This window comes from Hylobates moloch, unplaced genomic scaffold (genome assembly GCF_009828535.3).
Source record: "Hylobates moloch isolate HMO894 unplaced genomic scaffold, HMol_V3 SCAFFOLD_10, whole genome shotgun sequence".
NCBI classification, from domain to species: domain Eukaryota; kingdom Metazoa; phylum Chordata; class Mammalia; order Primates; family Hylobatidae; genus Hylobates; species Hylobates moloch.
In genome coordinates, this window is record NW_026652285.1 from 92,745,872 (window position 1) to 92,760,820 (window position 14,949).

Sequence of the window (14,949 nt, forward strand, 5' to 3'; positions counted from 1 at the left end):
TGAAAGCATCTCTATTCATGCTAACTCTGAGAACAAATATTAATCAAATTTCTGCTTGAAATGACAATGAGAAAAGACACAAGGGACAGTAATGAGAAATGGGCCACTCACAGTTTTGTAGATATGTTCAGTGGGGCCATGAAATTCCTGTTGCATTCTTTCCTCAAGGAAATAGATGCGGAGCTTTAGGTTAAAGTTTTCTTTCTTCAATTCAGTGATTTGCTGAAAAAAATCACAGAAGGGTCATCAAAAGCAAACAAAAGGCAGAGGGTCCAACAGATAGTACATACATTAGTCCCTATAGATTACGAAGCTACAAAACTGATTCAAATGTTAAATACTAGAGAAAGCTTATTTTTGCTACCATTCTACTAACCCAGAAGAATTAAGTGGTTCCCACTAGCCAAAGTTAGTACAATTTGAGCATTAAAATGAATGACAGGAATGAATAATGAATGAAGAAAGAATTCAAAACTCCACACTGATAAGGAGAAGAAAAGGAAAAGAAGAATCTCTTCTTTTCAAAACAAATCCAGTTAATAAATGTAGAATACAAGGAACAGAAAATCACTATTTTACAACCTCTATAGTAATGATTGATTCAGGTAAGAATCAGCAACACTAAAAGCATTAGATGAAAGATTACTACAGAACATAATATTCAGACAGTCATAACATATCACCCATAAATGGTGATTAATTACAAAAGGAAGAGGTACCCTTACAATTTAGAAAACTTGCGAACACCATCTTAACCAAAAAAATTCATCTCTTATCACCACTGAAGGGATAAACTAACATCATTTTCCTCCTGAAATAAATCAATGAGAGCAAAGAATTCCATCCAAAGTTCTTCTCTCTATAACCTTTAACCTGTAACTAATCAAGAGGAGTCTACAGATAAATCTAAGTTGAAGAACATTCTGCAAAACAACAGAACTGAACTCTTCAAAAATCTTAATGGCAATTCTAAGGCAAAAATGTTTGGTGAACTCTTCTAAATAAATGGAGGCTGAAGAAGCATGACTATTAAGTACAATAGAATCTTGAATTTTTTACAAGAACAACCATATGATGATACCTGGGGAAACTTGAGTAACAATTTTATATTAGGTAATAATATTATGATTTTACAGGAAAATGTCCTAAGAAAGAGACACATGCTAATGTACTTAGGAGTGCTGTGTGCAAAAGAAACTACCATCAGAGTTAACAGGCAACCTACAGAATGCAAGAAAATTTTTGCAATCTACTCATCTGACAAAGGGCTAATATCCAGAATCTACAATGAACTCAAACAAATTTACAAGAAAAAAAACAACCCCATCAAAACGCGGGCAAAGGATATGAACAGACACTTCTCAAAAGAAGACATTTATGCAGCCAAAAGACACATGAAAAAATGGTCATCATCACTGGCCATCAGAGAAATGCAAATCAAAACCACAATGAGATACACCAGTTAGAATGGCGATCATTAAAAAGTCAGGAAACAACAGGTGCTGGAGAGGATGTGGAGAAATAGGAACACTTTTACACTGACGGTGGGACTGTAAACTAGTTCAACCATTGTGGAAGTCAGTGTGGCGATTCCTCAGGGATCTAGAACTAGAAATACCATTTGACCCAGCCATCCCATTACTGGGTATATACCCAAAGGATTATAAAGCATGCTGCTATAAAGACACATGCACACGTATGTTCATTGTGGCACTATTCACAATAGCAAAGACTTGGAACCAAGCCAAATGTCCAACAATGATAGACTGGATTAAGAAAATGTGGCACATATACACCATGGAATACTATGCAGCCATAAAAAATGATGAGTTCATGTCCTTTGTAGGGACATGGATGAAACTGGAAACCATCATTCTGAGCAAACTATCACAAGGACAAAAAACCAAACACCGCATGTTCTCACTCATAGGTGGGAATTGAACAATGAGAACACATGGACACAGGAAGGGGAACATCACACACTAGGGCCTGTTGTGGGGTGGGGGGAGGGGGGAGGGATAGCATTAGGAGATATACCTAATGTTAAATGACGAGTTAATGGGTGCAGCACTCCAACACTGCACATGGATACATATGTAACTAACCTGCACGTTGTGCACATGTACCCTAAAACTTAAAGTATAATAAAAAAAAAAAAAAGAGTGCTGTGTCATGACGTCTGCAATTAACTCAAATGAGTACAGACAGGAAAAAAAGAGATAAAGCAAATACAGAAAACATTAACTGGTGAATCGAGATGAATATACATGGTTGTTCACTGTGCTATTTTGCAACTTTTCATACGCTTGAAATCTGTCACAATAAAAAGTTGGGGGAAAAAAGAATATATTAAGAAAAATTATATTTACTGAGAACCTACCATGTAAACAAGCACCAAGCTAGATAATTTATATACAATATCTCAATTCTTAAAGTAACGCTGCAAAAGTACTTCCTCCACTATATACATGATCAAAGATCACGCCAGTAGGGGAAGAGCTGGGATTCCTATCCCGCTGTCTGACTCCAGTAACTATGATCTGTCAAATCAGCCTCACTGCCTATAGAGAAAATTCCTGATTTTTTTGGTTTGGTTCATCCAGTAAACTTTTCTGTGCAGTCTAACTTAACTTCAAGAACAGATATTAGCCTACACAGTAAAGCAATTCCTAGTATGTTTCTATCACCATTTTTAAATAGCTAAATGTTCTCCAAAATCCTCCAACATCCCCAGGTTCTCCCTTTCTGTTTCACTATTTTTAAGTCTCTGCCTTTGGGGGAAAAAAAATTCCTCTCCTTACCCCGTTATAAAGAGAGTGGCAGAAACACAAGCTAGGAAGGGACTTTAAATTAGTCCAGGATGATGGTTACCTTTGGGAAGGAAAAGTGCATAGTGCTTGGAATGAGCCACAAAGCAAACTTCTAGGGCCCTGATAATGTCCCATGTCTTGGCTTTGGTGATGGTTATAGGGTATGCTCCTTTTTTGATAATTCATTAATCTGTTCACATATGATTTGTGGGTATGCCTGCATGTATGTTACACTTCTTTTAAAGTTTTTTTTTTTTTTTTTTTTTTTTAAAGATGAGGTCTTGCTCTATCACCCAGGTTGGAATGAAGTGGTATAATCGCAGCTCACTATAGCCTCAAACTCCTGGGCTCAAGGAATCCTCTCACCTAAGCCTCCCAAAGTGCTGGGATTATAGGTACAAGCCATCACACTTGGCCTCATTTTTTAAAGTTTTTAAAGTCAAATAGTCTGCTAGTCTATGGTTAAATATGAATTATTAAAAGTCAATTCGTCCATAGTTAAGTAAATCATAGTATGTCAACTCAATAGAATATGATAGAACCATAAAGAAGAATGAGAGACCACATTGTGCACTCATAGGAAATTATGTCCAAGATACATTGTTAAATAAAAACACTATAGTATGGAACATTATATAGACAGGTTGCTATTTTTTAAAAGGGCAGGGGATATGAATATATAATTATTTACTTGATATGATAGTATGCATCTGGAAGTACACTGTATATTTGTACCATATAAATTTCCCATAAATAAAATAAATTTAAAGTAATAATAGATAAATGCAATATTTGAGACTCTCTGAATTGTGAAGCGAGTGCTGATGATATTTACTAAATGCAGTGTGTCTGTCCACATTACAGTTCATGCATCTGTTGTTCTCTTTCCATTCTCAAAGTCACTGTTCAAGCTCAGTTCTCAATGGTAAGGCAGAAAGATTAGTGGCTTTGGAGACAATATTAAGTTCAGTCTTAACTCTCTTTTATGATGCAACCTAGACATGATACTTCTTTGAGCCTCAGTTTCCTCAACTTTAAAACAGGGATAATAAAATCAATCTCATAGGTTTTTGAGAGAAGAAAATAAATGAATTTGACGATTTCAAAATGTGAAACTTTTGTTGTTGTTGTTGTTGTTGTTGAGACGGAGTCTCACTCTGTCACCCAGGCTGGAGTGCAATGGTGTAATCTTGGCTCACTGCAACCTCCGCCACCCGGGTTCAAGCCATTCTCCTGCCTCAGCCTCCCGAGTAGCTGGGACTACAGGCATGTGCCACCATGCCCAGCTAATTTTTGTACTTTTAGTAGAGAAGGGGTTCACCATGTTGGCCAAGCTGGTCTCAAACTCCTGACCTCAGGTGATTCTCCCACCTCGGCCTCCCAGAGTGCTGGGATTACAGGCATGAGTCACTGCGCTCAGCCTCAAAATGTGAAACTTTTAAAGTCAAGTGACTAAAATTTTTGCCACATGCAAAACCATGTACTAAGACATAAGACAACAATCTTAAAATGAATGGAAAGATAGAAAGTCTCAGTGGAGAAACAGAGGTATAAAAAAAGAATCAAGACCCTGTCCCTACAAAAAATGAGATACCATACACACCTATTAGAATGGCTAAATTTTTTTTTTGGCGGGGGGGGTGGGTAGACGGAGTCTCGCTTTGTTGCCTAGGCTTGGCACGATCTTGGCTCACTGCAACTTCTGTCTCCCCGGTTCAAGTGATTCTCTTGCTTCAGCCTCCCACAGGCACATACCACCATGCTTGGCTAAGTTTTTGTATTTTTTTTTTTTTTAATAGAGACGAGGTTTCACCATGTTGGCCAGGCTGGTCTCGAACTCCTGACCTCAAGTGATCCGCCCACCTTGGCCTCCCAAAGTGCTGGGATTACAGGCGTGAGCTACCCCACCTGGCCTGGCAGATCACTTCTCTGTGGACCTCAGCTTCCATATCTGTTAAATGAGAGGACTGGGCCTCCCAAAGTGCTGGAATATGTGAGCCACCGTGCCTGGTAAAATAAAATTTTTTAATTGATAATACCAAGTACTGATGTAGAATAAATGGTGTTCTCATACTCTGCTGATGGGAATGCAAAATGGCACAGACACTCTAGATACAGTTTGGCAATTTCTTGAAAAAAAAAAACTATACTTAACATGTGACTCAACAATTCCACTCCTAGGTATTTATCCTAGGGAAATGAAAACCTATGTTAACACAAAAAACCTGTACATAAATGTTTACTGCAGCTTTATTAATAATCACCAAAAGCTGGGACAAACTCTTACGTCCCTCACAGTGTGAATGGATAAACAGTAGACATCCGTATGACAGAACAGTGCTCAGCAACTATGAAACACACAACGTGAATAAAATTCAAAGACATTATGCTGAGGCAAAGAAGACAGTCTGAAAAGATTACATACTGTATGATTCCATTTATATGACATTCTGGGAAAAGCAAAATTACAAGGACAGAGAACAGGGCATTAGTTGCCACAGGCTTGGGGTGAAGAGAGGATTTGACCACAAAGAAGTAAAAAAAAAAAAAAAAAAAAGGGAAGTTGTTGGTATTATGGAACTGTTCTATATTCTGATTGTGGTGACTACATGTGCCAAGAACTGCATGCACATAAAGAAAACTATAATCATACATACGTACATATAGATTACAATAGTGATTACAAGCGAATATACATCTGTCAAAGTTCATCCAACACCTAAAATTGGTGCATTTTATTTTATGTAAATTATATCTCAATAAAGCTGATTTTTAAAATAACTAAAATGAAATAGGGCAAAATGTGAAAAGCTACACTTGGATGCTAGTACATCTTCACACATAAACATTAATCACGTACTTTTTTCAGCTTTTTAAAAAATAATTTTTAATAGCGTATCATATTCTTTTTAGTAAATACTTTTTTTTTTTTTTGAGACAGAGTCTTGCTCTGTCACCCAGGCTGGAGTGGAGTGGTGCGATCTCAGCTCACTGCAACCTCCGCCTCCCAGGTTCAAGCAATTCTCCTGCCTCAGCCTCCCAAGTAGCTGGGATTACAGGCGTGTGTCACCACACCCAGCTAATTTTTTTATTTTTAGTAGAGACCGGGTTTCACCATGTTGGCCAGGCTGGTCTTGAACTCCTGACCTCAGGCGATCCACTCGCCTCAGCCTCCCAAAGTGCTGTGATTACAGGTATGACCCAGCACACCTGGCCCATAAATACAATTCTATGACCGAATGAAAGAAAATGATAAGCATATTTCGCATTAAGTATATTTTCAAACTATCTACCCTTGGCCCTCCTGTTAACACTTAAGGTTTCAATTTTGTGGTTAACAAGAACAGCACAAGAAACAACTGGTAGGTTCATTAGCACCTCCTTTTAAGGAAACAGCACATAAAACATTCATTCAAACAAAAACGACTACCCCGCCAGATGCTTCCTATAAAGCAAAACCTTAATTCTGTTACTCAGCTACCAAAGAAATATTTATGGAGGTTGCTTAGAATGCCCCCATTGTATACAATGCTAAAATTCATAGCAACACTTGAAAGAATATTTGTCCTATTTATAGGTAAAGAAATTTTTGTATATGGCAAAGGAAAATATGCCTTTAGAAGGTCACAGCAAACGCCAGACAGTCCCAAATGAATAAAATGAAATATAAGCACCATCTTTTCCACCATGGCCAGTTCAGTTCTCTGCTTGGTACCACTTCCCTCACAGTTTTCTCTGAATACCACTACCAGGCTGGAATGGGGATCCTTCTACATGTTTCCACACACTCCCTACTTTATCAGAGCAATGACCATACTGCATTGTCCTAGCTGGATACTTGACTTTCTACCCACCCCCATCCCATAACCACCTTGTGCGCTCTAGACTGTAACCTAAGAGATGGTTACTAAATAGCCAATGGTTGGCAGAACAGATGGACAGACACATTTAAGAATTTCTTGGCCAGGCAGGGTGGCTCACACCTGTAATCCCAACACTTTGGTAGGCAGAGCCAGAAGGATCACTTGAGCCCAGGAGTTTAGGACCAGTCTGGGCAACACGGTGAAACCACTTCTCTACAAAAAATTTTTTAAAAATTAGCCGAGTATACTGGCACACACCTGTAGTCCCAGCTACTCGAGTGGCTGAGGCTGGAGGATCACTTGAGCCCAGGAGGTCGAAGCAACAGTAAGCCATGATCATGCTACTGCACTCCAGCCTGGGTGACAGAGTGAGAGACTCTGTCTAAAAAAAATTTTTTTTTTGGACAGAGGGTCTCACTCTGTCACCCAGGCTGGAGTGCAGTGGTGCAATCTTGGCTCACTGCAACCTCCGCCTTCTGGGTTCAAGCGATTCTCGCTGCTTCAGTCTCCCAAGTAGCTGGGATTACAAGTGCCCGCCCCCACACCTGGCTAATTTTTGTAGTTTTAATAGGGACGAGTTTTCACTATGTCGGCCAGGCTGGTCTCGAACTCCTGAACTCAGGAGATTCGCCCACCTCGGCCTCCCAAAGTGCTGGGATTACAGGCGTGAGCCACCATGCCCAGCCAAGAAATTCTTTTTTAAAAAATTTTTTTAAAAAAAGAATTTCTTGGCTGGGCATGGTGGCTCACGCCTGTAATCCCAGCACTTTGGGAGGCCGAGGCAGGCAGATCATGAGGTCAAGAGATCGAGACCATCCTGGCCAACACGGTGAAACCCTGTCTCTACTAAAAATACAAAACTTAGCTGGGCATAGTGGTGTGCACCTGTAGTCCCAGCTACTCCGGTGGCTGAGGCAGGAGAATGGCTTGAACCTGGGAGGCAGAGCTTGCAGAGAGCCGAGATCATACCACTGCACTCCAGCCTGGCGACAGAGTGAGACTCCGTCTCAAAAAAAAAAAAAAAAAAAAAAATTTCTTTAAGGCAGTGTGATGTAATAAGATCCCCCTTAGACTTCAGACAGATCTGGTATACACCACTCCCTGGTTAAACCCTCTATTAGCTCTTTTTTCCATCATTCTTAGAATAAAACTCCCTGCCACTGCCACAAAGTGCTGTATCATCTGGCCCCTGTCCACCTCTCCATCCTCATCAGGTATCATCTTCTCCCCGTTCACAATATTCCAGCCTCACTGGCCTCCTTTCCAGTCCTGAAATAAGCCAAGCCCTTGTCTGCCTACAAAGCTCTTTCTGCAGCGTCTGCCAGGGTGGCTCGGTCTCATCCCTTCCACCTCAGCTCCAATGTCACTGCCTTGGGGAGGGCCTCTCCAACTACACCATCTAAAGTGGACCCCATCTCTACGAACCTAACCAGCTCACTCTCTAATGCACAGCTCTTACTTTCTTGCTAGAATTTTTCACAATCTGTATTTGTCTCATCTCTTTGCGTGTTTATTATTATCGTGTTTATTACATGAATATAATCCACTTAATCTTTCATGGCTGTTTCCTCTGAGGTTTTAACAAGTATCTAGAACACAGTAGACATTCAACAAATTGTTAAATGCATGAACAAATTAATGAATAAATACAATCCAGACCACTTTACTAGCTGTATGGCCTTACTGAAGTTCACTTTTCCTACATGCCTCAGTTCCTCTATCTATAAAAAAGGGATTATTATAACCATCTCAAAAAGCGAGTCTAAGAATTAAAAGAAATTATTAGAATGTTTAATATAGTGCCTAGTACAACACAAGAATTTAAAACATTGTTTTTCTCATATGTACTTCTCCCTTTAAGAGAAACAAGAAAAAAAAAAAAAAAACTTGAGGTAGAAAAACTGAAAACAGCTTACAATACAGTAGGAATAAATACCCAAAATATAAAACCCACCAAATATGACTTGGAAACCTGATGCTCAAAAGGAAGCTAATGCAAGGCTGTATTTGCCACGTTCCAGCCCTTGGAAGCCATGTGTTATTGTGGAAGTGCAGCCATCTGAAATGGGAAACATCTCAACGTGACTACGGGGTGGTGCTTTCTGAAACTAGAGAAGGGCCCCACCTTAGCGGCAGGAAAAATTTTGCAGGAGCTACTACTCAGTCATTCTGGCTTCCTCCTACTCCTACTCTCTGTCAAAAGCCTCCCCTAGCCTGAAGTTCCATCTAAAAGGGAAGAAAAACCAACAACATAAAAAGGAATCAGGGCAACTCCAACCAGCCCCACCTCAACTGAAATCTAAGCAAAGTGCACCTAACTCTGGCTATCCATTTCAATGGCTCGCAAGAACCTGGGCCTCCAAAGCTGAGGCTCACCCTACCAAATCATCTTTCCACCCAAGACAGCAAGAGCTAAGAGCAAGAGCTCTTGGGCCAGCAGGAACAGACTCAACTACCAGAGCTGCTACTTTTGCGTTGTGTGACCTTGGGAAAATTATTTAACATCTTTGTCCAGTGTTGGCTCATCTATAAAATGAGGATAAAGTCAATTCCCTCACAGGGGTGTTGTGACAACTAAATGAGCTAAAGCACCTGGCAGAGCCTTGCACTTAGCAAACAGGAAACACACGACAGCGTTAAAAATCATGTAGAGTGAAGGCAACACCAAGGCGCTAAAGGGAAGAGATCTTCTCCAACCCGCCCATATTGCTGTCTCAAGGCCTGTGTTCTCCACTCACTATTGACCAGGAATGGTCTGTGCCGATCCTGGCTGTTGCTGACCCTGTGATTATGCTCCACTTGCCAGCCCATTCACAGTCTCAAGACAGTATGGCATCTTTCCTCCATGAAGTCATCAATTTTTAAATTTTTACATCTAGGGAAGTATTCTGGTCTGCATACATAGATGGTGGTATAGTCTTTTTTTTTTTTTTTTTGAGACAAGAGTCTCGCCCTGTCACCTAGGTTGGAGTGCAGTGGCACGATCTCAGCTCACTGCAACCTCTGCCTTCCGGGTTCAAGCGATTCTCCTACCTTAGCCTCCCAAGTAGCTGGGATTACAGGCACATGCCACCATGTCCAGCTAATTTTCTTATTTTTAGTAGAGACAGGGTTTCACCATGTTGGCCAGGCTGGTCTCAAATTCCTGACCCCAGGTGATATGCCCGCCTTGGCTTCCTGAAGTGCTGGGATTACAGATGTGAGCCATCGCACCCAGCCGATATTGTCTATCTTAAATAATCGTATGTGTATACACACACACAGTAAAGCCTTTTTTAAAATGAAAAAAAAAATTCACTTCTCAGGCCCTCAAAAAGCAGATCTTTGGGCCACAATGAATTTTTTAACCTTTTTGAAAGTAGAAAAACTGTTAGACCTCACCTAGCATAACAAAAACCATGAACTTGACTACCCAAAGTTCATCTCTAGTAAACAATACCGCATGTAAGATAATACTGCCTACAGCAGCTAAGTGAGGTAGTAAAGAGGGGAGGATACTTTGGCATCAATTTCTGATGCTGCTACTCTCCTTGGTGTCTTCAAATCATCAAGAAAACTGTTACTAGGTAAGTATCTTATAAATAATACTGGAGAAATAACAGAATTTTTTTTTTAAACAGGGTCTCTGTCGCTCAGGCTAGAGCGCAGTGGCTCATTCATGGCTCACTGCAGCCTCAACCTCCCGGGCTCAAGCAATCCTCCTACCTTAGCCTCCCAAGTAGCTGGGACCACAAGCACACATCACCATGCCCAGCTAACTTTTTAATTTTTTTTGTAGAAATGGGGTCTTACTTTGTGACCCAAGCTGGGTCACAACTCCTGGGTTCAAGCGATCCCCCTCCCCTGCCTTGGTCTCCCAAAGTGCTGGGATTATAGGCGTTAGCCACCACACCCAGCCTCAATAACAGAAATCTAAAACGGAATCTCAAACACCAGTTGGAATTTAACTACCTTATGAAATCAACTATTTTCATATTTTTTTCAACCTTTGCTCATGAATACACATTTTTGCAGAATTATAACATAAGTGAATTTGCATATTCCATTGCTTTCATTTAATATTTAAGTATTTTTCATATTGTGGCAGAATTACACAAAACTATCAGTTGAAATAACTGCACTACATTGCGCTGAAGTGATTCACAGTCAACTGTTTAACCATCTCTGCTGTGCACTGATGGACTCAGTGTGTTCTCATGGAAAGTGACCAGCTTTACAATCAGAAAGACCAGGCTTGAATTTTGCCTTCTTTTTGCTTCTCAATCACAATAAGCTCATGGGCAAGTTGTTTAATCTCTCCAACCTCAGCTTCCTCATCTGTGAAATATCCTCAACACACCCTTGTCAAAAGCAAAGAGATAACAAATATAAAATACAATTTCCCTTCCTTCCAGTTTTTCACAATTATACACAATGTGGCAACAAACACCTTCATCAACAGAGCTTTATTCCTTCTACTGGGTTGTTTCCCTAGTATCAATTTCCCCAAAATGGATTATTGGGCTCAAGAGTAGTTTTATATTTATGACTATCAAAATCTCTTCCCAAATGGCCTTCAAAAAGATTGTAAAAATTTACACTACTCAGCCCTCCATCTGGCCAGGTTTTTGGAGGGCACGGCCAGGACATGCAGAGAGAGGTACGGGAACCCAGAGCGTTCAATCCAGCAGGCCATCCCACTACACAAACGAACCCCTGTACTTAACATTTTTACCCCACCAGCCATGAGCCCTACTTGATTCCAAGTACTCAACTCTGCAAAAACCCCTAGCACTGTCAAGCTATATGTTGTGCACAGAGCTCCATGGAAAGTGGCTATGACACTCGCTCTGCCAGCTACAGACCTGGCCTTCATTCAGCCACTTCCACTGAGCGGCATCCCACACAATTCTTACACTCCTGCCATGTTCTAAGTTCACCCTCATTCTCCCACTCTTAGCCTCAGCTTGCCCTCATTACTGCTTGCTTTCCTGACTCTGGCCCTGCATGCCCCCATCCTCATTATAAGCTGTCTGCCTCTAGATGTGTCTCTAGGTATATCTCCTCTCCAGCCACTTTAGTAACAATAACCACAGCAGCCGCCCTGTTTGCTAAAGATCTGGTATAGCAGGCACTATCCTAGCATGTTATTTACTCCTCACCACAAGCCTCAGATAAACATTTTTTCCCAGTTTTACAGACAAAGCAACGAAAATTAGGAGCTTTAGTATCCCATACAAGGTCACACATTCATTCAATCAACAGATATTAGGTGCCTACGATTTTGTTAGGTTCAGCGTTGAGTACCAGACATTGAATAGAGACACATGTTAAGCAAGTACACTAATAAAGAAATAATCACAAACTGTCACAGGAGTCATGGTGGGAGAGACAGGGCACTGAGTACTTGCTAGAAGACAGAATCATGAGTTGAGAAGGGAGTTGGGGTAGCCTCTCTAACAATGCCACATTCAAGCTGAGGCAAGAAGGTCCAGGGGCCTGCCATTCAAGGAAAGGGAGAAAGGGTGTCCAGGCAGAGGGTGGAGCATGCACAAAGGCCCTGGCACTGGGACAAGGTGGGTGTGGTGAGGAAGAGCAGCCTGTGTGGCTAGAGCAGTGTACGATGAGGAGAGGAATATGCTGAGTTCAGAAAGACAGGAAGCTGCCAATCACACAGGGCAGGTTCTCATGGACCAAGGTTAGGGATTTTATTCCAAGGTCAAAGAAACATCACAGAAGGATGTACAGAAACTGAACAATGATGGGTCAGAACCCAGGGCAGTGGTTGTAGTCAACAGAATCTTTGCATTAGAGCAGACATCAGCATTTATTGAGTACCCTCTATGCACCAAGCATCATGCTAGGTGCTTTCCATACCTTACCTAATTAATAACTGAAGGAAAGACAGTAGTAGCCCCACTTTACACATGAGGTTTTAGAAGCAACCCATTTAAGGCCACAGGTCAGTAAGTGGCAGGGCCAAGCCTGAAACCCAGTCCTCATCATTCTCAAATCCATCTCGTATCTACACACCATGGTGCTTCGGAAAGCTTCAGGGCCATACAAGTGGGCCAGGGGTGGAAGGCGAGGGAGCTATGATCTGGTAGTAAGTAACTCACAACATATTATAGCAAATTTAAATATGCAAACCTCCTAGTGAAACCACAAACAAAACACTCAAATTTGACCAACTGCCTCGGCTGAGGCCAAGAATTTTCAACAACAGGAATAAAGGCCTCAATGCAAGAATGCCAACATCTCAGGGCAGGTGGGTATAAGAACAGAACAGCAAAAGGTAAGGAGACCAGGTGTGGAGAGGACACAGGCAATTGTTTCAGCCACACCTGGCTAAGAGTTCTTTCAATTCCTTAGGAAGCTGCTAGACATAACAAATCCTATTCCACAGTATCTATTGTTTATTGCATGTAAGTTATGCTTAATATCTCCGACATCCAGAAATCTTATTTCTAGGAATCTACCCTTAAAAAAAAAAAAATCACTCAGCAAGGCATGGTGGCTCACGCCTGTAGTCCCAGCACTTTGGGAGGCCGAGGCAGGCGGATCACAAGGTCAGGAGATCAAGACCATCCTGGCTAACATGGTGAGACCACCCTGGCTAACACGGTGAAACCCCGTCTGTACTAAAAATACAAAAAATTAGCCAGGCATGGTGGCATACGCCTGTAATCTCAGCTACTAGGGAGGCTGGAGCAGGAGAATCGCTTGAACCCAGGAGGTGGAGGCTGCAGTGAGCCGAGATCATGCCATTCCACTCCAGCCTGGGCAACAGAGAGAGACTCTGTCTCAAAAAAAAAAAAAAAAAAAATCACATAACTATAAAAAGATATATGCACAAGGAGATTCATCACAGCTTTGTTTATAAAAATGAGAAATTAGAAACAAGTTGAAATGTCCCACAGTAAGGTTAAATAAATTATGGCTCAATCTATCCCTTTTAGTAAGCCTTTATTTAATATTACACAGCCAATAATAAAGCCATCCATCAGTATCGAGAATGGAAAGTTATCCATGTCATTTCCTGTCAAAAGCCAAGATTAAACTCTTCCACATGTTCATAAAGATAGCTACTTGGACAGTATATGTTGTACCAGATTCTGGGTCTTCCCTACTCACCCAAAAAACATGTTTTTTAAAGAGAGAGAGAGATACTAGTGTCCAGAACAAGTCACAACAGGTACAGGCCTTCACAAAATGCTGCCTCCGTGAGGCCTCCTCTGGTCTAGGGAGGGAAGACCAATAAGACAGGCTCCCATAGAAGAGCAACTGATCTACCTACTTCCTACCATAAGGCCTGCCATACAGGTGATTATACTCTCAACTAATGAGGATATTAGACAATGGATTACCAGTTTAGAGACCAAAAAAGAAGACATGTGGTTTTCACATGCCAGAGTGAGTACTTGCACAGAACAGTCAAATGAAATAGAAAGGACTTCCTTTGGTAGAAGACCTGGGTTCAAAGCTGAATAAGTCCCTACCCTTGTCTGGGCTTCAGAGTCCCTACATGTCAAATGAAAGGACTGGAAGAGATGATCCCTAGAGCTCCTCCAGCTCTGAAATTAACTCCATTCTAAATATCCCTTCATTCCATGCCCTTAGCTCCACATTCCTCCCTTTGGGCCCATAACACCACAGCAGCCTTTTAACTCATCACCTTACCACCAGCCTTGCTCCCCTCCAAACACTTCTCCTCAAAGTCACCAGCCTGGTAAGCTTTTGAAAGCACAATTCTGGTCATTTCCCTCCCCAGATTAAAATCCACTGCTGGTTCCCTTTCATCTTCACGACAAAAACCAAATAAAGCAGTGTAACATTCAAGAACCTGCAGGAGGTGGCCCCTGCCTGCTTCAATGGCCTCACTTCTCTCAACTCGCCTCACACAGCCTCCTTCCAGCCAAAGAGAACTTACAACTCCCTGAACTCCTCCAACCCTGTCATGCCTCTCTCTACATTTGCACATGTGAGTCCTCATGCCTGGGATGCTCCCTAGCTCTCCCAAATTGACCAATCCGTACCTGTCCCTAAGGACCCAACTCAGGCAACATCTCCTCCAGAGGCTTCTCTGAACCCCGAGTCATAGCCCCTCCTCTATGGCCCCACAGCACCTTAGGCTTACCTCTGTCCCTGCACTATTTTCCTATCCATCTTCCCAACCAGACTGTGAGCCTCTGGACAGGGGGACTTACCTGGTCTTAATCCACTGCAGATTTACCCTGGCAGAGAGCCTGGCACAGTGGCATATATATATATATATATATTTTTTTATTATTATTATT

General features: G+C 41.5%; 1 protein-coding gene across 4 annotated transcripts in view; it reads right to left on the minus strand.

Annotated features, from left to right (window-relative positions):
• CDK5RAP2 (CDK5 regulatory subunit associated protein 2) overlaps positions 1–14,949 on the minus strand; it is a 185,636-nt gene that overhangs the window by 156,377 nt on the left and 14,310 nt on the right. For all 4 annotated transcript variants that reach the window (XM_032164988.2, XM_032164987.2, XM_032164990.2 and 1 more), the window contains exon 4: positions 112–222. In XM_032164988.2, the coding sequence (XP_032020879.1) occupies positions 112–222 (111 nt within the window). The remainder of the gene's footprint in view (positions 1–111; positions 223–14,949) is intronic.